The 26287-nt window shown below is 39.4% G+C and overlaps 2 protein-coding genes across 2 annotated transcripts in view; one reads left to right on the forward strand and one right to left on the reverse strand.

The window, feature by feature from the left end:
- NT5DC1 (5'-nucleotidase domain containing 1) overlaps nucleotides 1-26287 on the reverse strand; it is a 103316-nt gene that overhangs the window by 62927 nt on the left and 14102 nt on the right. The window lies entirely within an intron of this gene.
- COL10A1 (collagen type X alpha 1 chain) lies at nucleotides 20084-25969 on the forward strand. Its single transcript, XM_054393176.1, has 2 exons — nucleotides 20084-20222; nucleotides 24105-25969. The coding sequence occupies exons 1-2, from the start codon at nucleotides 20084-20086 to the stop codon at nucleotides 25967-25969; spliced, it is 2004 nt and encodes a 667-aa protein (XP_054249151.1).

Below are 26287 nucleotides of genomic sequence, written 5' to 3' on the forward strand. Positions count from 1 at the left end.
GCTCAGCTTTTCAATGTTAGAAAAGTCCAAAAGCCACCAAAAAAAGGGGTTTTGAATGAGAGGGCTGCCTCCTTCTCACTCTTCTGAAATGACTGCTGCAAAAGGATCACCTCTGAGTTAAGAGAGAGCAGGGACTTTCGGTGACAGCTGGCAAGCAGACACTCCCCCTATCGAGGGACAGCTATCATTCAACTAAAAGGTAGGACAAGCATGAATTCCTGTAGCTGAACACTGACAAGGAGCTAGACTGATGATAAAAATGCATAGCAATTAGAACGGTCCCCCAGCCACAGTGTTTTTTATTTAAAGAAGAAAAAAATAATCCAATATAGTGTTGTCTAAAATGAAAAATGTTTCTGAAAGATGCTTCATAAAATATGCAGATTTTTGCTTATGTTCTAGCAAGCAGTTTGTAATTGAGTACTAAACACTAGTGCAAGGAGGAAAAAGACATTCCATCCAAGACTCAGGAAATGATATGAAATGTTAAAATAGCAGTAAATATTCCACTCAATTGAAACTCAGAGCTTGAACTGCAGAATGATTTAGCTGTGCCTTCAAATGCTTTTAATCTTCCTTCATGCAATGTACACAATCAGAAAACTCTTTCGGCTGTGCTTCACTCACATTTCCAAGGGGATGCATTTTGAAGTTTTTTTTTTGTCCCACTTGTTAAACCAATTGAAAGAAATACTACTTGTCTCTCAGATTCAAGCTGGTAGATTTTTACTAGCCTGATTACTAAACACATTACTCACAATGAATATTTCCTGTATGCTCAAAAGACTTCTGTTTAAAATATTGCAGAGCAGCCTTGTAACAGCTTAACAACAGAAGCAGGCAAAACTGCTTGAGCCTAATGTAAAAGTGTGAGTTGCATGAAAGTGCTGAAAAATCAGACTGAAAACAAATACATTTTCTTTCATCTGTTTTCATGTTCTGGTCTTACTGCTTAAATACATTGAAAATGTACCTACACAAAAATGTAAAAACAGGGTTACAAATACGACCACCTTTTCTTCTGGGAGGCAGCTTATTCCAACTATGAAACTGAGGCTGCACCGAAGGAAATCAATTTGAAGTAGAGGGAGAAAAGGAAGAGGTTTGGGGGATGCACTGTGGGAAATGGAGATGGAATTTGGTTTTAACTGGCAGTGATGGCACAGGCAGAGGTTAGGAGTGGAACTTTGGGAGGTAAATCACTTTCTCTCTGGGATAGGGAATGGCAGATTCGGGAAGAAGCAGGGCTGTAGAGGAGAGGAGTTTAGGGGGAGGAAGACTGGAGAGATGGGGGGTTCTATGGGAAAACAGACCCTGACTCAAGATCAGCTTCAGCTGCCAGAGACCATTTCCCTCTCCAACATATGCATGGTTATGCAGTCCAACTGATTGATCACTCCACAGCTGACGACAAGTATATTATTGAGGCTATTATCCAAATGCCTCTTAAACACTGACAGGCTTGGGGCATTGAGCAGCTCCCTAGGAAGCCCATGATAGTGTCTGGACACCCTCTTGGTAAAGAAGTGCTTCCTAATAAGACTGTTGCAAAGAGCAGAATGCTCTTCCTTCATTTTTGAAATGGATGTGCCAAAAATTTCTCTGTGATACAGCTTGCAGCCTTCCTAGAATTAAAGACATAAGACTTTGTGGTTACTCTAAGAGTTTAGCATGGCTTACCATGAAAACTGATAATTCTCCCTTTCAAAAGCAGCTTGGAGAAAGAAAAGCAGGCAGTTTAATAACTGTGACCTAAATTATTTTGTGGTGTACATCAAAGGAGAATATCCTTAATAACACAAGATGGAGTGAGAGAGAACTACACCAGACAGTATTGTTTCTGCTGAGCACAGTTGTTGCTAATTGAGCTTCATTTTCCTATAACAGTCAGTTACTGAACGCCATATTTAAAGATTCAGTCTATCTTCCATTGGTAGCCCAACAGAATATAAGAATTTGAGTAACTCTGACAGCAGAAAATCTTATTCATGGCTCCTTCAGTGTCAGAACTGTTTTTCAGCTTCTCTTCAAGCTCACAAAGGTTCTGCAAGCATATGGGAGACTGCAGATCACCAGCCTTTTCCTCATGATGACCATTTTCCACAGGACTCAGCCCAATCTTTCAGTTGAAAATCACGTATCAATGTCCCATATGCAATTCCTCATAGGGCAGTGTTTTATTTATTACTGATCACATCACTAATTCCAAGTGCTAAACTTTCATTCTCAATACTTTCCAAGGGACAGCATTAGAGCTATTTGCTTTTGCATTAAGTCATTTTCTGGATCAAGTTCAAAGCATACATATGTTTCATAATTCTACCCCAAGATTACTAAAGGTTTGATATATTAGTCTTATATATTAGTCTTTGCCACATTTAAATTAGATTAAGGATGGAATTGGTTAATTTAGGGGATGAAAAAAAGTGTTAGTTGCTTACTAATACTTAGGTTATTCAGATAACCCAAACAATTCTATGATTGCTTTCTTCACTTACTTATCAGTGATTTTTTTTCTTCAAAATTTTATGTTCTGGAAGTACCTTTTTTTTCCTTGCAGAAAAAGTATCCCCATTTTCAAAAATGTAAGACATGACAAATGTTCCAAGGAGACAACATTCATTATCTAACAATTATCTTCAGTACTTTTTTCTAACAAAATCAAGATGTACCCAGAAACTACGTTTTAGCCATGAAATAAAAAGGAGACAGCATGACGGATGTACATAGACAGAGAAATATTGTACTCTCAAAAGGGTGAGTCCGAAACCCCCAAACCCATGAAATCAAACCGCAAACTGAAGAGCCTGTTGACCATTTCCTCTTTTAGGATGCTCATTCTGTTCCTCCTCTTCCACAAGCACCTGCTTAGAACTATTCCAAGTCAGCACACAGGGCTGCAGGGGCATTTTCTTGACAAAGTCCATCACTGCATTCTGACAGTTTCTTTGTAGGGTCATCTAGAGCCAACATCCAGTTTTAGAGACTTAAATATGTCGTGTGTGTTTCAGGGAACACACAGATGTTGACCTTCCCTTCTTGCTAGGGTACGCCAAGCTGCTGTGCTATGTTTTGTGAACAACAGGAGCGTATTTCCAGCTTTCCACTCCCATCTTCTGCACTGCTCTCTCCTTTCCCCCTTGCATGCTTTCCTGCTGCCACATGCATCCTTCTACTCCTCTCAGCTGCTCTCAAGAGGTAACCATTTTCTTTCTGTCACTTTTATGCTCATTTTAACTCTCTCCTCCTATGATGTTTATCATATGACAAACGTTTCCATAAGGTGACCTCATTCCATTTCCCTCACAACAGCACAGTCCATCTTAGTCAAGGACAGACATGGAAAATGGTAATAATCACACTGCTCAGATAAACCACAGTATCTGTTGTGCTCATGGACTGAGCCAAACACCTAAGATAAAAACATGAGCTATGAACCTGCTTTTGTGTGGGGGCTGGACTAGGTGATCTCCAGAAGTCCTTTCCAACCCCTTCCATTCTGTGATTCTGTGAAACATGCTACGTGCTTTATGGACCTGTTCCTCCTCTGCTCACTCCTTCAGTCCAGTGCTGATTAAACATCTCTGTAATGTTCTTTCATTTTCTAAAATGGGAGAAAAACAGCAAATAGTGTTTTGTCTTAGCTATGTGACCTAAAGCAGGTCCCAGAAGAACCTGACAATGGACACACATGGCACAAGGGAACGAAAAGAGCACAGCATGGGGAGGACAAAGCTAGGGCAGAGAAGCTAACCTTTTGCTGGCAGCCTCCCACTAGATGGGCTCAGCTGTGAAACTGGCTTGGCCCATCAAGATAAAGACTATAATTAATTACTTCACTAATTTCACATTTACCACAGGCTACTAAGCACCTATTCACACACTGCTGTTTTGATGCAAGGTAATTCATTACATGGGGAGTCCTAGAATTAAAGAACAGAAACTGAGGGATGACAGTTAGCACTGTGCTTTGGACTCCACCCATCTGCTGGTCGCTTATCCTTCTGCTTCCAAGTTGCTTTGAATTAGCAAACCACAGTAGTACACATTGCAAATCTCCCAAGTATCTATCCCTGGAAATACACATAAACCCTGCCAATGGTTATGACACTTGGAGGGGGAAAAAGGGAATTACTGAGTAAGAAGGAAGTATGTATCTTGTAGAAATCTAAAGGATGCAATTTAGGAGGCATAAAAACAGGTACTTGATAAAGATGTTGTGTAATACATATGAAATTATTTAAAGTCACTCCTTAAAAATAAGAGGCAGCTGTCAACTCTGGAATAAAGTTCTCCTCTTGACATTTGAGGCCTGGAGGTTAACTTTTCAGAATCGTCTCTTATTGTTGCAGTTTTCTTTCTTAGATTTATTCCAACCATTTGCTAGGCCAAAGATTATCTTGATAGTTATTAAATTAGGAAGTAGCATTATATTACAAAGAACAAGAGCTGGAACACTTAAAATATGGAAAGAGACTTGCAAACACCACAAATGCTGAAGGTATTGGTTCCCTTGGCTTCTGGGCTTTTGCCTATTAAAGAGAACTGCTTTTTGTGCAACAAATTACATTACTACTGTGTAAGCTGAGAACCTCCACTTGCTATCCTTACATCTAAATCCAACTATTACTACTCATAAAAACAGGCACTACTGGGAAATAAATGGGCATGAATCTAATACTCCAGTAGTCCAGGGGTACATTTTCTAAATACAGTCTCCCCTGTGCCATGTAGATGACATTTTCTCTGCTAGACTGACCACTGGAACTCGTATGAAATTCTAAGCTGATTTATTAAAGGTTACGACTGTTAATAGCTCAAGTATTTCCTGCATCCTCAGCATTTATCTGAATTTTACTGTTTTTTTTTTCTTTTTCATGAATGCTAAGTAAACAAAATAGGTCTATAGAAGAAGGTAAGTTCAAATAGTTCTACTTATAATAAAGCATGGTTTCTTCTAAGTCTACAAATAATCAACAGCCACCTGCCAATGGTTATCTTATATTCCCAACTAGGCAAAAGTATGTTTTCCCTACCACCAAAGAAAGCAGTTCCATATTTTAATACTTTTGTGTTCAAATAAATAAGCAGCAATGTTTGTCCTTGCCCACTTTAAAATGTTTTAATAGACCTTTCAACTACCTTGGAGCTGTCTGCCTAAAGCTCCTGTAGCCAAAGCAAACATGTTGTGTTTCATGAGCAAAGGCCAGTTTGGAAAGTGAAATTTACTACTTGACCATATATAACTGAGTTGGAATGGCTAAATTAGCAAGGGGACCTTATTTCTTAGGCTTCTGTCACCTCTTCCAGGTGGGAGGTCGCCCTCCTTTCTCTTTCTCACTATAAATACACATACATAGATATAAAATGGAATTTGTTGGTTTCTTTCACTAAGAGAAAATGAAGACCATCTGAAATAACAAATCTCAGCCACAAGCTTCCTAGCCTTTCACAATAACATTTAAAAGAAAAAGACTTTCAGAGAAAAAAAACACATACTACAAAGTTTTCCCAACAAAAGATTTTTTGGAACGAAGAGTGCTTTTTAAAAAGGAATTGAGATTTTAAAACCTGACTGCAATTTCTTTTCATTTCTGGAAGACAGAGGAGATTTAGTTACTGAGGAATATAATGACATTTTCCAACAGCTCACTTCATCATGCGTGTCATTTTTATCTCTATTCACACAAAACCAATCACATCTTGCATGTAACTGCTTCCGCTGCACTTTGAAGGCAGAACAGCTCATTTACAACGCTGCATTAGCAGCACTGTAAATCAACCCTCTACAATTCCTTTAGGCTATTTTGGAAGCTGTAACTAATCCATGACAGGCTGAAAACTATACATAGATGGAAACCCAGAGACTCAACGAGGTATTAAGTTGTAGCAGCACTGAACAATTTGGAGATTTCCTTTTTTAAAATTGTTTTTCAAAATAAGTATCCACTTTGAGCAAATCTATACTCTACTGAATTAAACACGGCTAACATAAAACACCTTGTGGCAGCCAGCATTGCACATATCAAAGCTGTAGTTGGTCCCCAAACAAGACAAATTTTCTGTTCCCCTACATTTGTTGATGAATAACTACCCTATTTATCTAACTGTGTCAGCTAGAAAAACCAAAAGCACCTTCAGGACTGATCAGCTTGGATTTATTTTTTTTTTTTTTTAATTCTCACCAGATTCATTTTTATGTCCCCAAATTTTTCTTTTATATCAGAGCTGGCTGATGTAATAGTAGATAATACTTGTCCTAACCCATGTCTGGAGGCCCTTCCTGCCATAAACTAGCTGCATAATAGAGTTTCTATCAGTAGAGCATCAAATATATTTTTAAAAGATAAATTAAACTGTCTTCTGTGTCTCTTGAACTTCTTTATGGAGGGCAAAAAACCATCATCATTCTAAGCAAAAAGACAGTTGTTCTCCCAATCATGTGAGCAGTGTGTGTGATTATATAGGGCTGTTCATGTGCTGTAAGCAGAACTTGTTCAGCTGAATCAGTAACTAAAAGCATGAGTCAACTTTTGAGCTAAAGAAGGTGGCTCTTAACACTATTATCTGGACTAGCTTTTTTCAGAGACAAAGACTAATGCTACCTAATGTCACTCACACAAATATTTGGCTGTTCACATTGTCTGATGTGCAAAGCAGGGCCTTTGATATACCTATGTTTCCAGAATACTAACACAAACTACACCTATTTGAAATGAGGGAAGACAACAGTTCTAAAGTTCTTCTTGGGGGTGAGGCTGTGTAGGTTTTGTTTTTTAATAATGGAAGTCATGGCAAAATCTCTGTTGATACAAAGCAAGCATTTATTTTCTGTACAGAAGGAGACCTGTAATTTATAAGGACTCTTGTCCTCTTTTCAGCCTTTATGTAAAAAGTGCAGTAGCTATGATTTCTCAGAAAAAAAAATAGTTCATATAGACGTTTAACTACTACAGATGTTCTCTGCTAAAAGGAAAATATCTGCTTTTCCAATGGGTGTAGAAGTATTTATCTTTCACTTTTTCAAGAATTGCTCAATCACCAAGTGGATTTCTAAGAATGCTGTGTAACAAACCCTGAAGTGGCACTTTGCAGCATACTGCAGAATGTGTTATGTGTATTTGCTACAAACCTCACCATGTGCCCCCATGCCAGCTACTACACTTTGAAGTTCAGAAGGAAGAAGTTCTTCTGTTCAACACATAAGCATACACAATAGGATTTCCAGCCTCTCCACTCATCCAGCTCCAAAGCATCCAACAGAGAACTGCTGCGTGGAGGAGGTTCCTGCCAGTTCCCAGTTTTGTATGCTCTGGTATTTTGATGGAAATAGTTTGGTGTAAAAGTTCTTTTCTCTTTCCAGCAGCATTCCTTTTCCACTCTTCCTGTATTCTGTAAGAGTACAACTAATTCTTTTTGCTGTAATTTGGTAATTTATTTTTAGGTGACCAGAACTGGCAGTTCTACACAATTTATTGGATACAACAGCTACCTACACAGGCAGGTATCACCAGTCTCTGCTTACACCCTGCACTGGCTGCATACAAAGCAGTGGTGGCCTGGAAGCAGCTGCATTAGCATGGATGTCCATTAGCATGTTACACTAATGAATGTACCAGTGCTCAGGTGCTGCACCACTCTAGGACAAACATGTAACTTTCAGTCAAGGTCTGCTTCACATCCAACCAGCTTCTGCAGAAGTGCAAGAGTTTGGTGCCAGCTGTAAAAACATCTCCAATGTGTCCAGAAACCCAAACAGCAAAAAAGTAGAACTTGCTTTATGCAACTGCTATAGGCATGAAATATGCTGAGGAACATCATCCTGTAAAGCTGAAGTTGCTAGAGAAGAGCAACCTGCCAGTAACTTCAACAGATCTAATGGGGTCAACTAGACATTAGCAATAGACATGATGCACCACTTGTGAAGAGTTAATAACGACACTCAGAGGAAAAGTACAACCTGCTACCATGGCCTCAAATAGAAATTGGTGACCTAAATTTATTTGTGTGCATTTTGCAAGTCACAGAAAGGGTTTTATATCCACTCTTCTGGTCAAAAAAAGAGGAGTTGTTTTGGTGTCTCTCAGCAGAACTTGCCAGATGCCATTTTGGCCATGCATCTGTCAATAGAAACACTGTGAAATGCTTCATGCAGGTCATGTAGGCTTTGGGCCTGCCAGGCTTGACAACATCCCTTTGTTGACTCATATTTGCAGCCACAGCCTTATTTCTGCCTTAGCTTTTCCCTGTTTAAACTCATTTTCCACCAAAAGAGATAGGATACTCTACTAAATTAGTCTGAAGTCTAAGAGAAAACTTTTATTTGAGAGAGAAAATTGTTCTCCAAACACTAAACTATGGAAAATCAAGTTCCTTTGGAGCTATAGGACAGATTGGCTGTTATATACTTTCATAACAGTCATCTATGATACTTCATGATGTTTGGATTGTCCCAAATGAAAACCAGGCTTTACACTCTTGCAATGCTCAGTTCTCCTTGCATACTAACATGGCACTGCACAGTGTTCTAGTGCAGAGCTCCCATCCAGAAGTGCAAAACAAAAAGAAAATTCATGCCAAACATTTGAAAGATGTGGTAACAAATCATCTAAAGGGAGCTCCCCTATGTGGGTGTGAAGTTGAAATTCTCTTCCTGAGAATCAGGAGTAGTTTGTGAAGCAACCAGAGTAAGCCATGGCTAAATAAAAGCTAGGATGTTATGTCCTTCAAGGTATGCTTTGGGAAGAAGCAGAAGCTACTGGGCAAGCTTCTCTGGCTTGTGTTATGACAGTTGGAACGAATTATTGTAATGACTCAGTCTGGCTTTAGCCACTGAAAATATTTAAAACTATGTATTGCTCAAGGCAGAGTAAGTTGGAGACACAGAGAACTACTGGGAAGTGGTGGAGTCACCATCCCTGGATGCTTAGGGACATGGTTTAGTGTTGACCCTTTGGTGCTGGGTCGAGGGTTGGACTGAATGATCTTTGAGGTGTCTTCCAACCATATCTATCCTATGATTCTGTAATATCCATTCTGCCACTGCCATGGAATTCTATACAATTATTAAGTATTGCTCAAATGCAAGCTGAAATGTTTAAGAGTGTGGCAGCAAAACTCCTAACAATAACCTAAACACAGGTACCTGCAAACTACTGGAGCACAAACAAACAAACTCCCTGCTCTAAATGACATGAATGTCTCAGAGGTAGGGTAATGATGAAGGCCTCAGAGAGAGAGATCTGCCAGAAACAGCAGAGTTCACACAAACATCCTGCGGTCATCAGCACAGCCCATGGTGGAATCCAGCCCTGAAACCCAATACAATTTATGTACACAGGGCATACCAGAAAAGATCTGGATTTACACAGGTATAAAAAGGAACTGGGAGGAAAATGTTCTAGCACTGTTAATTTTACTTTCACTTACTAACATGTAGGTAAGCAAATAGATCCCACCATAGGTCTATAGACACTGGTGGTCTATTTTATGAAACAATGAGCTCCCTCTGAATGACCTACCACGAATTCTGGGGCACCTCATATTCCAGTGGGAAAACAGTTTTATGTATAGGTCATGAAGAAAGGAGAAAGTTTAAAGATGCTCAGCTTCATATAAAAGTATGTAAAGCTGGTAAATAAAAGAGTTTCAATCCAAAACACAAATCTCAAGTCTCATTCCTGTAACTTCTACTGAATTTGCAGATGGATCTTCTGTATATAAGGATCCTTTCTGATTCTACTGCATCTAAAAGTAACATTTAAGTCTATTGCTCATTTTGCCAAAAAACCATGAAGTACCTTCAAAAAACACAAGCTAGTGTGAAGAATGAGATTGTAAATTACAAAGAATTTTACCTTGTTTCTAGTGCAGAATCAGCTAACCAGATACTAATTGGATATGCAATGGCAATAAGGCAGTGTTGAATTGACTCTACTAAATTTAACAATAAATGACAGGATGAAACTCTCATGAATAAAACATATCAAGCAAAATGTAGATACCATATCAAGTAACAGTATTTAGTCCCAGCTTCGACATTTTTTTTTTGGTTGCAAAATAATTTAGAGTAATGTGGCAAGCTGTCTCAGAACCTTCATGGTTTACAGACATCCTTCCTTATCTTCTACACGTTAAAATGCCCTCCTGATTATCATATGGTATTTTTGTCCTCTGCTGACAAGTAGTCATACTAGGTCTCAAACTGGAATTTACAGCTTGTGGGTGGCCAAATCCTTGCACCATTTGAATAGTCTGGAATATGTTCTAGGGAAGAGTCACTTGAGTTACACCCCTCTTCATTTCTGTCTGAGATGCATCTGTAAAGAACTCCAAGATACTTGGAGCAGATGCTCACTGCAGATCTTGATCAACTCTCACTCTCTTAGATTTCAATGCTGTACTGCAATGATTAGATATATTCTCCAGCCATGTAAAATACATTTTAACAAAATACCATTTTGAAGCTCTAATCTGAAACTTAGAACTGATGCAATTTCCTTGCTAAAGGTTTTCTAAAGTTGACTTTTCAAGTGCTGTAAAAGATCTACTAAATCAATTCATTAGTGAGAATAAAATGAAATGGAACTAGAACAGTTTCATACTTAAATGACAGTTTCAAATCTCAGTCACAGCAGTGTAGTATCTAGCAAAATGAGTACACTCATGTGAATGCCCAGGATGCAAACACACAGTACACAGTCCCAAACCAGTCATAAACAGAGATTTCTCACTCCCACAACAGCTTGGAGCACAGCGCAAGCTGACCAGAAGGCACTTACTCTGCCTTTCCCTCTGGTTTTGTAGCAGCTCAACACAGGCTGCAGCCAGACTGCTGACTAAAACTGCTTCAGCTTTTCAGCACTGTTGTCCAACAGCCTCTATACAGCCAGAAAGGCTCTGTTTAAGGCACCTGCATTTCAGGCAGTTTAATTCCCAACTCAGCTGTACCCAAACACCATTTATTTCTCTTGAATTTGTGTATTACACAGGCTTACAACCACCTAGTATGGTGAACTACTCACAGGTCTTCCCCATTTCATGCAAGTTTGATGAGAAAACAGATGAGCTCAGCACCAAGCATTGCTGTGCCCTCCCTCTTTTGTTACTGAAGAACTCACAGGTTCTACACAACTCCTGTAAAATTCAGACACCATAGCACAATCTGGACAGACAAATGGCTCAAAAAAAAAAATTCTCAAAGTATTTAATTTATGCTAGCAGAGTTGCCCACTTTTACTTCTGTATGCAGCAGAAATGCATTAGGCTCTTAGCTATCAACTCCATGGAGATCCTCGCTTACATCTCACCAGCAAAGGGTGCAGAAGTCATTTAACATCACCTGCAGCAGGAGCTGAGTTTTTGGGTTTATTTTTCCAATGTTTACCACAATCACAGCAGAGTCAGAGAGTATCAGTACTGGAAACAAGTTGGCATTTTGCTCAGGTTGGCAGGGCTTTAGGAGTCTTTCTCCTTCTATGGTATAGGTAATTTTTTGTACCAGTACCCTGGGAAGTATTTATCTGCTCCATTTGTCAACCACTTTCAAGCCTCAAATCTTTGAACCTTAACCTACTGGTTAAATTACCTTAAAAAAAAAAAAATCTATTCTTCACATTCATGTGATTTTAGTTCCATGAGAAATTTCTCCCAGGAGACACTGAAGCTTGTGGGTTTGAGACAGGTAATATGATAAATGTCACCTACAAAACTTTGCAGCCTTGATGCATTTTCTGTAATAATAAAAGCAGCCCCTTCATTAGCACTTTATACAAGCAGGTAATTATGGCTCTCCTTCATGACAATGTAAAGCTTGTAAAAATCCACTCTCACCCAAGTGAAACTAAAATCAATCCTACTAACAATCATCGGGAACAATTAGGCTCCATGGACTCATTTTGCATGAGGGAGAGAGTATAGAAAGTTTATATGCAGCCACCAATACAACTTTCCTAAGTTTCAGTTTAAATAAATGAAAAGAAAACAGCAATATTTTAAATGCCAGACTTAAACAACCAAGCAAATTCCTTATTTTTAAAGTGAACTTAGACAACTTTTATTTGTCCTGGCTGTAAAAGTCTGGATTTTCTCCACCCCCTCCACTTTGGCACTTGTTTTTTAAACATGAAAGTTTAAAAACAACTCTGTGCCAATTGTCCCAACCACAGCAGGTAGTAAGGTCAATGAATGAGACTATTCAGCTGGCTGGCTACCTGCTCCAGTGGGTACACTTGAAAAAGCAGCTCAGTTATGCCTATTTTTCACCAACTATTTAGAAGATTCCCCTAATTATGGGATAGCTGTGGCAGCTGCTTGAACTTTTTCACCTTTGGGAAATTAGGAGTGGTTCCCACCCTTCTTTTACCAGGGTTTCTACTTTATTCACTGCAGTCCAGGGGAGTCTGACAGAAACCTTGAGTCCGGCAGGCACAGAGGTGGAATAAGATATAAAATAATCTAATAAAAATCAGGGGGGGCGGAAAAAAAGGCATGAATTAAATAAAATATAAAAAAACCTTCTCCCCAGGAAAATATGACTATGTAACATTTTTACAGTCTTCTGAGGATTCTCTTTTTACTGCTATGTATCAGGGTTTTAAACACCAGGAACTTACTAAAAAAAAAAAAAAAACCACAAAAAAGACCACTTGCAGCAATCTTTAGAGACCAATTATATTATTTCAGGTGTTTGAAATTCATTTCACACATTCTGTGACATTATCTGGAGCTACGGAAAACAAGCCTCACTCTTTCCATCACTTCCAGGAAAGTCCAAATTAAATTCTCACTAACTCAGCTTACAGAAAAGCTTCGTAAACCATTGTATTGGCACAACTCAGACTGCAGTCAACATCAGGCATAAGGATGAAAATTATCATAGAATCATAGAATCAGTCAGGGCTGGAAGGGACCATAAGGATCATCTAGTTCCAACCCCCCATGGGCAGGCTGGCCAGAGCTTCATCCAGCCTGGCCTTAAACAAATTATCATCTCCAGCTAGAAGGAACTGGAAATTTCTTTACCTGATTATGCTTAAGCAGCTCCAGAACAGTTTGTGGAACACCTTCACCAAAATCTAAAAATCAAGTGCTCATATTTGCTTAGGTTATTCAGTGGTCAGACCCCTTAAAATATTTTTTCCTGAACTATGCACAAAGTTAACTGGATAATTCTGTTCTTCCTGTCCTTCAGGAAGATGCAAGTCCTGCCATCACCTCCATGTTTACACTTTTAAACAGATTGAGTGAAAATCCAAAACTTCAAATATCTAAACATTTACACTACTTAATAAGAAAAGCATTTGTGGGAGAAAGGATGAATATCAACACAGAAAAACTTTGTGTTTTCAGCATCTTGAAAACTGGTGAGTTTTCATTTACAGCGCACACCTGATACGACTTTCAAATCAGTGCATTCATTTGAACAATATTTGTTGGTTTTACTTTCAGAGGTAAGAGAGGGAGAAATAAAAATGAGGGAGGAATAAGGTCAGGCCATGGCATATCCAAGGCACTGGAAAACATCTTTCATAACACCACTGCTTCTGCTTGGTATTTTTCACTCTAGTATCATAAACCCTTTAACATGGGTGAAGATTATTTTATCTTCGTATCAGAAGAATGGAATGGGGCTGCAAACAAGGCAGTGTTGTTAGAAAGCATTCACCAGTAACACTGGCTCTGAGGAATCAGAAATTCATGTACATCTCAAAACTTTCTTTACGGACTACATGGAACCATCTTTTCTTCATCATGGTTATTCAGTGTCTCTACAAGTCAACTCAGTCAGAATACAACTATAAATATTTAACTGGGTGTCATCTCTTTAAACATGCTGCTATACTAAATAGAGCTCCTGTGATCAACAGTTACCTGAACTGAACAGAGCAAACTGGTGAGCAGTCAGCTTTGCAGTGCCAGAATAAATACAGACCATCTTTCCATTACTACTTTAAATTAGGACATTTATTCAACCACAATTACAAGTGTAACAAGTAGAAGACTTTAAATCCATAAAAAGACTGGTACAGGACTGCAGGAGTAACAGATACTTTTTGTTTAAAGAGAGAATTGTATCTCAAAATATGAATATAGATAGCACTGCACAGCCCTACAGAATACCTCAACAAGCCTCTATTAATTACAAAAGACATGCCTTCTGAAACTCTAAATAAACTTATTTATTTTGCAATTAGCAAGGTAAATATTTTCTTCACCAAGATGGCTTCTAGTTGCATGTAGTCCAAGTGGCTCATTGTTGGAATAGAAAATACTCTCTACATAAATGCAAAGTAACAATAATTCCAAAACAGAAGATAAACAAGAAAGCCCAGACTTCTCACAGCTATTGAATTCACACATTTTCCTGCTTCCTATTTCTTTAGGCTCATTTGACGGTGAGCAGTAAGAAGCTGAAAACCCTCTGTGTTAGTGTTCCCCGTTAAGGTACAGTGGAACACTTAGTTCCTCTGCAGACCCTTTGAGTGTGCAAACACTTTGTCACCATTATGTGATGGAGAGAGGACAGTTTTAAACCATGGAACTGAGATGATTTAGCAGTTTCCAGACCGTCATGAAGTGCAGCACAACCTAGAAAGCCCAACTGCTCCTTGAATTTCATGGCAGACTTACAAAGTCTTCTTAGAAATTCCTAAGCACCTTTCTTTGAGAACATGAAATTTAGGCTGGATGTTAGGAAGAAATTCTTCACAAAAAGAGTGACTGGCCATTGGAATGGGCTGCCCAGGGAGGTGGTAGAGTCACCATCCCTGGAAGTGTTTAAAATAAGACTGGATGAGGAATTTAGTGCCATGGTTTAGTTGATTAGGTGGTGTTGGGTGATAGGTTGGACTTGATGATCTTGAGGGTCTTTTCCAGCCTGGTTAATTCTGTGATTCTTTGACAATTTCTTCACCAGAGATGCTGCCTCTATCTATTAGAGCCTTTGCATGACAATAACTGCCACAAGTTTTGGGGATAAGCACTTCAACAGAGGAAAGCGTGCCATGTACTAGGGAACAGTTTTCAAATCTTACTTCAGGTAGATAACAAAATAGGAACCAACAACATTAGAAACTTCCCACCATAGATACTGAGCCAGGAACAGCACAATTATTGTTTCCTTTTAACAGTGTTGAGATTTTATGTCATCAATAAAAAGTTACTCCAAATATTCCAGACGTATAGGAAAAATCTCCCACTCTTGCCTCTTTCTTGACAGCTAAGATTACCTAGGCAAAAAAAATAAAAAGGATAAACAACTCCCCAGGTTCCTTGGGTACCATATTTTAACTCAACTACTAATTATAAACTATAAAAAATTCAGGACTAAGACTAAAAGCCAATTATTCAAAATCAGACAAATTCTGAGTTAAAGTTGTGAATTATCACTTTCAAAGAACTCACAGTTCCTTGAAACTAAGCACATGGTTTGTGCTTAGATGCTGCAAAGTTAAGATCACATCCTCTCAAGTCAAACTGAGAAATTTAAGCATATTCACACTAAGAATCCACAGCATCAGGAATATATTTAGCCAGTCTCCAGCAATCACACGGACCTAATACTTCTCTGAGTCTTCTTCTTTCCTTTCTTCTTTCTTGTGTGTGTGTGTTTGGGGGGGATTGTGACAGGGAGTGGCTTTTTTTCCTCATAAGTAGCTGCTTATTGTGGGACCCAAAGCACTTTGTAAGTGATTTGAAGGATGGTGGTGAAAGTCAGTTCCCATTTCCCAAATTATGGTATCACTTCCATGTTATTTATGCATATGTTTCCACTACTTCAGTGGGAGTAAGACACTAAAGCAACAGGGGGTTTTGGGAAGCGTGTTTAAGAACATGCTTTCCAACAATGTTCAACAAGGAGAACATTCAGTCACCAGATAGGATGAAACACTGCAAACTGCTGCAAATGGCATTACAGGCTCTGCAGTTCCAGTATCTACTTCAGATGGTCCAGAGAAACTAAATTTTGAGTCTTTTTATTGCGATTAAGCTTAGGACTTTAAGATATTACATTGCCATAACATTTACTATAGCTACCTTTACATGGGAAGAAGCAGCCAATACATAACTAAAAAATAAGCTCTGGAGTGGTGCAATGTTGATCAAAATTATTCCTGACTGTTATGGTACTGGGGCAGGGAAAGCAGGAGGGAGCAAAGACACCTTCACTTGTAAATCAAGACAACTTGCTAAATGCAGAACTATAAACCAAGAGCATCTGAACATGTATACCTTGAAAACAGGTGTGTAAATAACCAATCCAGTTTAAACTGTGCTGTTACTGTAAAAGGGTACACAGAGGTCTATCTGCTGCATGGATTTTTGCATGTGCAAACGTATATTGTAGCTCACCCTTTATACATTTGCTTAGAGCTAACTGTGTGTCAGCGCTCTGCCAATATTCACAGCAACATGAAAAACATACAAAAGCAGTGAACTCCACAATTTCCCATACCCACAAAAAAAAAAAAAAACAACAAAAAAACCCCCAAAACCTCAAACCAAGGAAGCAACATAAGATAATACAATAGGGTGGGACTCAGGTTAAACACAAGGACAAGGGGTTTGCCTGTATATACCTTTTGACCCCACAATCATCCCTATTTATGCAAAGACACACAGAGATTATTCACCTTCCTGCCCAGAAGGAGCCAAGGCAGGAAGTGAGGCTGCTGGGCAAATATCAGTGTACATTATTGGTGCTTTTGTGACATAAGTGTGTCTGCTTTGGGGGTATTTATGAATTAGGCTAGAAATTAGCATGAATGTGTGTGTGCACAAAACTGTCGCCTGCTGCTCTTAACCAAACATTGTTAAATTAGCAACAACCACACTTCCCACTGAGGGCTGTATATTTAAATGTTTTCAAATCAAAAGCTATTTTTGGATTTATGTGAACCAAAAAAGGGGATGGAGTTGTATTTCTTCAAGGAGGAAATAAACTCTATGCCCATACATTTGCTGCCTCTATCCAAAGTGGATGACTGGATTCTCATTTGAAATTATAGAGACTAATTTTTAAATTAAGCACCTTGAGATGCTACACAAACAACCTGAGGAGAAAGCTTCCTTCTCCAAAAGAGTAAAAAGAACTGAATGCACATATGAGGAGTAGAAATGCCATCTTAGACATGCAAGAATTCTCTGAAAACCACTGACCAAATTGGGCATACAACCTTAATGGAGAAAGCAGGCTTCAGTTGGAAGACCCTTGCAGCAGAATGGGCTTAATTACAAAAATGGAACATAGTGCTGTTTAGGGGATGGCTAGGAAGAAGAATAGATGAACTGTTCAACAATACATTAAATAAATTATTGCAGCAGTCTTTAAGTCACAACATTAATACAGCCCTCTAGTAAGCAAAGGTATTAGCGCAATTGTAAGCAGAATAGACTTGACGGTCCATTGGTCTCCTTCAGTACAGTATTTGGTGTTCTAGGATATTTGCCATAATACATAAAAGGCAAAAAAGCTGTCACTTGAAGAGTGTGGAATTAAACAAAGACACAAAGCAGGCAAAACTCAGCCCATGTTAACCTGCCATTCCGCAGGGTAGCCACACAGTTCAGGGCCACCAGCTCAGGCTTTTGGTTGGAACGGTAACAAGTGCCCCTTCTGTACCTACCATGCATGAGAACTCACAGCCTTCTGTACCTACCATGCATGAGAACTCACAGTGATCCACATTATTTATTAGCATTATTGTAACACAACATGCTAGTACTCTGACTACAACATTTCTACAGTTGGTATTAGGATATGGCTGCCTACTGACTACAACATTTCTACAGTTGGTATTAGGATATGGCTGCATACATGTTCTTCTGCCTTCTAGCTCACCAAAAGGCTTCTCATACAGCTCAAAAATTGGCATAAATTAACTTGAAAAAGAAATAAATGCTCACTTCATCAGGACAGTGACTTGTAGCACACACTCAGCTTCCTTCAGTAAGGACAGATATCCTTTAGATTTGTTTCTCCACTCATCTTTGGTACAAGGGAAACAATTTCAAACACATCCAAAAATCTAACTCCAAGACTGAATACCATATAAGAATGTCAAAGAAATCTGCGATTGGCCAAGAAGTTTTAACGCACAGATAATTTATATATAGACATTTTGTTTGCAGACTGCACTGTATATTCAGTTCTGCAGCTTCATCCTAAATGAGAAAGGTTTGTTTGTTCTCTCTTATTTTACCCTTCAATGTTAAACATTTCAGAGTCCCAAGCAAATTAAGGACTGACAGTTACTGCCTATTTAGTACTGGACCCTAACCAAATTGATGCTGAAACACTGCAAGATTCCATTATTTATTCAAACAAGAAGTCACAATGTGTGGATACAGACTTTTAAGTTAAGACTTGTTTAACAAACTTTCTTAATGGCTAAAACCAGTTTATAATCTGAAGAAAAATAGAAAAATAGGTAAGCAAGTTTAATCCACCACCAATAAAACAATGGTAGTTTAAAATTTACTAAACTGCAGCCATTTAAGAGGAAAAACATGCATCTAGAAGTACACCAACCTTGAAAAAAATTAGTAATTCTTCACTGAAGAAAACATCCAACAACCAAAATGTCATCCTGTATAACATTTTGTATGTTTCAGCAGCATAGATTCAACACTTTTGTTGCAATTACACATAATGAAGTTCTCACTGTGCAAGGTAAACTTGCATTTCAAGAATTCATGATACAGAAACATTACTTGCAGAATACATCATACACCTCCATCATCAAACCAGAAGTCTAGAAACAATGTGAGGATAAAAATCTCCTAAAATAGTAATTCTGTCATCTTCAAGTTCTCACATAACTCCTTTATTAACATCTTAACTGATTTTAAGTGCTCCACTTGTATCCCAATGAACAGTCACCTAAGTAGTCTCTATAGACTTTAGTGAGGCTACTCCCGAAAATAAGAGCTCACCAAACTTCAAAATGCTCCTTCCTTAAAACATTTACAGAGATAATCCAAATGAAGCACTTAGAATTACCAACCTTACCTATAAATTCATGATTTTTTCCAATGTTACCTTTCTCAGCACTAAAGACAGAGAGACCCTAGAATTTTAGAAAATACAAACTATGAGCAATACAATTTCATCAACAATAAGAAATCCAAGGGAAGAAGATGAAAAAAAAAATCTCAAAATAAACCTTAACAGGATCTAGGACAACTGCCCAGAATAGCTTCCCCCACCCCTAAAAAAATCCACATATACTCATGGATAATTACTGCTTACTGATTTGGAGGGAGGAGCTTATGCCCAGCAGTCACCCAGCTAGGGGGAAAATCATATAAATACTCAAGGATGACACTTGAAATCATCAGCTTCTGCCCACTTACCAGTGGCAGAAGAACTCCTCAGTAGAAGGAGATTCACTGCTCTACCACTCTGCATTGGAGCTCTACATTTTGGTATGTTGTGATTTCATTTCATTCTATTTGGCTTTGAAGGTAACTTCTGCAGGGTACGTGTTTTTTGGCTGGAGGGAGAAAGCAGGGCCAGTGACAGCATCATTACGGCCACTGGGACTATCCAAAAGGTTACAGATAAAAGCCTGGTTTCAGTCAAGGCAATGTGAGACTTTTGCCACTAATGCTGAAAGAGCTTCATGTTTTATTTGCAACAGCACTAGCCAGAGGCAATAAGGTCATGGTAGAGTGTCTATGTATTTCCACTGGAAACTTTTCTTCAGGTCAGAAGCTGTGATATATGCAACTCCTGAAGTTAGTTTTTGAGTGCTAGCGGCAGCTAGGAAAATAATCACTGCTTCTGATGACTGGTTTTAAATAGGCTGGCACCCATTTAAAATGACTCTTTTCCTAAGAGCGTGGTTGTTGTCTCTAAGCTCTCTATCCAAGAGCTTCATCATTCAAAGTGATAGCAACACTGATTCCCTTAGAGGATTTTTCACAACTAGTGAAAGTGGGATGAAGTAAGCACAAAATGATGTTACTTTTCATACCAGTAGTTTAAGAAAACTCATTTATTTATGCAAAATAGAACTGAGCAGCTTTTCTTTACAACAAACTTTTCTCTCCCTTTCCAAAACAGAACAAATTTGGAAATATGCATTTACAAATACCCTTGCTGCTGCTGTTTTGTCTGAACATTGTCCACGGCAGCGATGGATATTTTTCTGAGCAGTATCAGAAACAATCCAGCATCAAGGGGCCACATTTTCTACCATACAATGTGAAGAGTCAAGGTAAGTTTCCTAATTTTTGATTTTAAATACAATTATTCCTAGTGGGTCAATACATGACCAAAAGCTCTTTCTATTGGTATTCAACTCTCGAGTTTAGGTTTATTAAAATAATGGCACTGCTACAGAAACAACTGGCAGTGGCTCTGGAGGTTGCCTCCTACTGACAAAGATGCACACTTGTCACAGACATTTTTTGCACAATAATCACTAAAGACATATAAGGTGGTAACAAAATTACAGCTACAGATCTTGAGTAGTGGGTATAATACAACATGATTGTGTATGCAACTATGTACAACATGTTGATTACCTTCAAATTTCTCTTTATAGCATTGGGCTTTCTAACAACAGACCTGTTAGCTACAATCTTTAGGAAAAAAACCCAAACTATACTCAAAAAAGACCTTAGGTGTGAATTGAAATATATATCTGATACACATGGCCAAATGAAGAGCTGTTTAAAGTGTAGAAAGGCTAAATAAATTGATTATATACTTGTACAAATGTGACATAAACCTCTATATAGTTTTCATGACTGATATAAGCTAATACTTTGATTATCAGACTAATCTCATAGCAATATACCAATCTAACTTTACTATAAAAAGTTCTCTTAATTTCATAGGTAAATCTTGATGATCTCTGAGATCTTTTCCAACCTTGTTGATTCTATGAAATCTTATGGCAGACTGTGTAGGCAATATATAATTGCAATGCTCTACATTGTGACATCTTACTCTGGGTATCCTCCCTATCCTTTTAAGCCAAGTGAGTGGCTATACTTGGTGTTTGAAATTATTTGAGTTCCTTTTTATATGTCCATGCTTAGGTCAAAGCCTTAAAAAAAAAAAAACAACAAAACACAAAAAACCAAACACAGACCTTACAATCAAAACTTCAGATTTCCTAGGTACTGGTTTTATTTGGGGAATTGTCCCCCCAGAGTATGATCAGCAGTGTCTATTCAAAATTACCACCACTAAAACCAGGAAATTGAATCTTCCTTGTAACCATCCTGTTCTCCCCAGCAGAACTACAGGATTTTCTTTCAGCTATTAACAGGCTATTCAGAAGAGCTCCACTTTTGCTGTATCTCAGTTGATTTTATTTGTAATAGTCATACTTGGTCATACTTGTCAAAAAGCAGCCTGGAAGTTCAAGTTCAGTCTAGGCCTAAACTGGTGACTTGAGACAACAAGTAATAGATCATACAATTTCTGTTGGCAATCAAAATCTATTAAAGCTTCCATTAATTTAGTAAAGTTATTTTATCAGTTATTAAAAAAAAAATCTTCTTGACAGTAGTTTTTTTTCTTTAAAAGCCCTAGTTGAGAATAATCACTGAATTGAATTTGACTGTTCAGCAATACTTGAAGGTTACTTTAAAGCTTTCATAATCAGTCCATAAAAAGGATTTGATTGCACTCAGAGAACGCAAACTGATTTTGCATAAAGATATGTACCAAGACATACAAAAGTGTAGCCAAACACTTCAGATTTTCCTTCGTTAATGCATTCAGCTGTCCTTTCCTCAGAGGACTTATGACATTCATATCTTTGAAAGAGCATAGCTCCTCACAGAAAACCTCTATAACAACATCAACACTGACAAAGCCTTTAGCATCTTATGAAAAAAAAAAGGTAGCACCTACAGCTTTGTGAATCTCAGACTGATATAAAGTCACATTTAAACAAGGTAAAAAGCAAGAAAGAGAATGATTATGAAGCTAAAGTTGAAGCATTTTGCTACTAAAAAAATAAATTAGATCAAATGCAATAACTGCATGTTAAACACAGTCAAATAAAATCAGTATTGTCCCCTTTCCTCTCTATCCCTGCCCTGAGCAGATCTGGCTGGGGTCATTGTTATCTTCTGCTGAAGTAACCACATAAATATTTGGATTTGGCTTCAATACACCTGATGTAAAAAACTATTTGTGCTTTGTCCCTAGTGCTCTGCAACTTATACAACGTTAGCTAAGGAACCTGTTTAGGTATTTGTATCAAAGCTTTGATTTAACCTGCCTGTGTTCTCTGATGTGAAGAGATAGAACTTTAAAAACTATCTACAGACAGAACCTATGAAATAAATTCTGAATCCTGCAGTTAACTAAAATAGCTTGTTACATAGGTGATATAAGAGATGGCAAATTTTAAGAACTCCATTGTATGAAAAAACTTGGGAAAAGTTTCCCCTTCTCAGAATTGCCTGTCTGTGGTGAACAGAAAATGGGTAAAGAACATTTATATGCCACTTCAGCTACATGGTGTAATTCCGAGAGGCCTAAGCACCCTACCAAATCTGGGAGTTCAGTAGTAAGAAATCCAACAGCATCTGTAAGATATCAAAGACTGCACCAGACCTGTCACTGGTACTTAAGAGATTCCACAACCATCTCTGCAGCTGAGAAGAATGTGTGTTTGCATTTCTCAGTTTGTCAGTATACCAGACACTGCAGGATTTTAACAGCTATCTTCCTTTTCCTTGCCTTCAGGAGGATGAGCTAGGAAGGTACGCAAAATAAGATTGCTGTGCATTTGTGCTGATTGTATGCATCAACAAAAAATAAAATGCATTCTCCATGCTTGATACATAAAAACAATTTCCCTGGCAATAGAGGAAGGCCATCTCGCAGACACAATATCAAATCAAACTCAAATGTATATACACATTATCTGTTATTATCTCTGTGTATACACATTATCTATTATTTAAAAAATATATGATATGTAGAGTAATTTCCTCCCTCTTTTGTCTCATTTTTAGTTCATCAAGACGAGCCACAGACTGGAAAAAGCAATTTATAATCTAAGAGACAGCAGAATGATCATTGCATAAACTTTCACACACACACACACACATATATGCAGACACACCCTGCTCTCTTTGTAAGACACTGAAAATTTTAGCTGATCCATTGTTGATCAATTATCTTTTTTTTAATAAATAAGCATCAAATAGAGTATGTTGCCATTAAAATAACAAAACAGAATCCAAGTTCTGACTGCATCTTCCAGTTTTTATTTTAAAATTGATTTCTTAAATTAACATCATAGGAATGTTTCTTAGTTCTATAATGCTGCCTGTTGCTGCAAGTTACTGAAGTAGTCTCACAACATTCATATTAAACTCATCTTTAGCATCCTCAAATCAGCATCCTAATTCCAACATGATGCAAAGTGCACAGAAAACTAAGCAGGGAGCTTGTTTGTTTACTCCTCTATTTGTGGCATTTGGTTAAGTGGCTCCACCTGCTGTTGTGATAACTAAAAAAAAAATGAATTAGTATTAAAACCCAAAAACAATGCCAGAATTCTGACTGCAGTAAGATGAATGATGAGCACTGACCTTGCCACTGTGTAATTTTTACAAACAAAAATCTTTAAGACAGTATTTGAAAATATAATATTCATATTGTTACCAGAAAAGCAGAGCCATGGCTGTTGGAGAGAAAAGGACAAAAATCTCATTACTTAAATGTGGCACAAAGTAGTTTCAGAAAAGCAGATGCACCTGCACATGAAGTTTTCTCTGGTTTCATTCATCAAGATGCAAGTCTGAGGACTGGCTAAACCAGTTACCTGTTTTTTTTACTTCCTAAATAGTTTGCATCTATTGGTAAGCATCTTTTAAACTCTCTTATGATTCTTACTATACTGAAGCCCAAAAAAAGTCTAGAGGTCTTGTAGCTCACAACACAACTCCAACAAATTCGTACTTGTAAGAGCTCTGACATAGTTTGCTCTGAACATCAGGTTCTCAGTGACCAAACTGTTAGAAACTTGAGGTGATGTTAGCTCTTTACATGTTTCAACACCACACTACAAGTCTGCAAATCTTTCACAGCTGCCCTGATTGACCTGGTTTCCTCTCTCTCACAGGTGTGCAGGTAAGGGGTGAACAAGGACCCCCTGGTCCCCCAGGCCCTATTGGACCAAGAGGACAACCAGGTCCTGCAGGAAAGCCAGGGTTTGGAAGTCCCGGTCCTCAAGGCCCCCCTGGTCCCCCAGGACCACCTGGATTCTCTGGGGTTGGAAAGCCAGGTATGCCAGGTCTACCAGGAAAGCCAGGAGAAAGAGGACTACATGGTGAGAAAGGAGAACCTGGACCTGTTGGGCTCCCAGGAGCAAGAGGCCCACAAGGACCCCCCGGCACTCCTGGCCCTGCAGGACTGACTCTCCCTGGCAAGCCAGGACCACAAGGCCCTCCAGGAGCTCAAGGGCCAAGGGGCTTCCCTGGTGAGAAGGGAGAACCAGGCATCCCTGGTATAAATGGACAAAAGGGAGAAAACGGTTTTGGCATTCCAGGTCGCCCAGGTAGCAGGGGTCTTCCAGGCCCGCAGGGACCCCGGGGTCATCCTGGTCCTGCTGTAGTAGGGAAGCCTGGTGAAAATGGTCTTCCAGGTCAGCCAGGTATGAAAGGTGACAGAGGTTTACCAGGTGCACCTGGAGCGGCTGGACTTCCAGGTCCACAGGGTCCCCCAGGAGAACCTGGAGAAGCTGGCATTGGCAAACCTGGGCCAATGGGACCACCTGGAGCAGCAGGCATCCCTGGAGCTAAGGGACTCCCTGGACCTGCGGGCTTGCCTGGATCCCCAGGTCTTCCAGGATTTGGAAAGCCAGGATTGCCAGGGATGAAGGGACACAGAGGGCCTGAAGGTCTTCCGGGTCTTCCAGGACCTAAGGGAGAGCAAGGCCCAGCTGGCACTCCAGGGGAACCAGGGCCTGCTGGACCCCCAGGGAACATGGGCCCCCAAGGACGCAAAGGCTTGCCTGGTGACAATGGCCTGCCTGGCCCCAAAGGTGACATGGGCCCTGCTGGCCCCCCGGGATTCCCAGGGGCCAAGGGTGAGCGAGGTCTGCCAGGATTAGAGGGAAAACCAGGATACCCAGGTGAGCAGGGCCTTGCTGGTCCTAAGGGACACCCGGGTTTCCCAGGTCCCAAAGGTGACACTGGCCATGCTGGGCTTCCTGGCTTGCCTGGTCCAATGGGTCCACAAGGTCCTAAGGGAGTGCCAGGGATCAATGGTGAGCCAGGCCCCAGAGGACCTTCAGGAATCCCTGGGACCAGAGGCCCCATTGGCCCCCCTGGCCTGCCAGGAGCTCCTGGTGCTAAAGGTGAGCCAGGAGCACCAGGACTGCCAGGCCCAGCAGGTATTTCTACAAAAGGCATAAGTGGACCCATGGGACCACCTGGACCCCCTGGGCCTAAGGGCAGCAGTGGAGAGCCTGGATTGCCAGGTCCCCCAGGTCCTCCTGGTCCCCCTGGCCAAGCCGTACAGGTGCCTGAAAGCTACGTTAAAGCAGGAGAGTCTTACACGAAAGGAGTAAACCAAGCTCTTACAGGGATGCCAGTGTCTGCTTTCAGTGTTATCCTCTCAAAAGCCTACCCTGCAGCAGCAGTTCCCATCAAATTTGATAAAATCTTGTACAACAGGCAGCAACACTATGACCCCAGAACAGGCATTTTCACCTGCAGGATCCCTGGACTGTACTATTTTGCCTACCATGTACATGCAAAAGGAACAAATGTTTGGGTTGGACTCTACAAAAACGGTTCCCCACTCATGTACACCTACGATGAGTACAAGAAAGGATACCTTGATCAGGCTTCTGGTAGTGCTGTCATTGACCTCATGGAGAATGATCAAGTATGGCTCCAACTGCCCAATTCAGAATCTAATGGTCTCTATTCCTCTGATTATGTTCACTCTTCTTTCTCAGGTTTCCTATTTGCTCATGCCTAACAACATCCCACTTAACACTGTCCTGACACTCTCTCCTTCAGACCATTTTAACTGAGTGCTGACCTGTTTCACCATTAGCAAGTCAACCTCAATTCTGCAACAGAAATGGAGTAGGGAGCGAGATGGTGGAAGAGATTGGTTGAAACCTAGTAGAATAATATTGTATGTTTTTAGAGAATTGTCATTTAAAAAAAATGTTTTAAATGATGATCAACTGTCCAAATGAATGCAATATTAAAATTTTATGAATTAATATAATTATACCAGCCTCTTTTTTCTTTATTTTTTCTTTATATAAAAAAACCCTGGAATTTCTAA

The sequence above is a fragment of the Indicator indicator genome, chromosome 27 (assembly GCF_027791375.1).
Source record: "Indicator indicator isolate 239-I01 chromosome 27, UM_Iind_1.1, whole genome shotgun sequence".
NCBI classification, from domain to species: domain Eukaryota; kingdom Metazoa; phylum Chordata; class Aves; order Piciformes; family Indicatoridae; genus Indicator; species Indicator indicator.

Excerpts from the sequence above, each read along its gene's own strand:
- COL10A1 (XM_054393176.1), top strand. The coding sequence starts at position 20,084 with ATGCATTTACAAATACCCTTGCTGCTGCTGTTTTGTCTGAACATTGTC. Across the intron at positions 20,223-24,104 it reads ATACAATGTGAAGAGTCAAG|GTGTGCAGGTAAGGGGTGAA; the intron begins GTAAGTTTCCTA and ends TCTCTCTCACAG.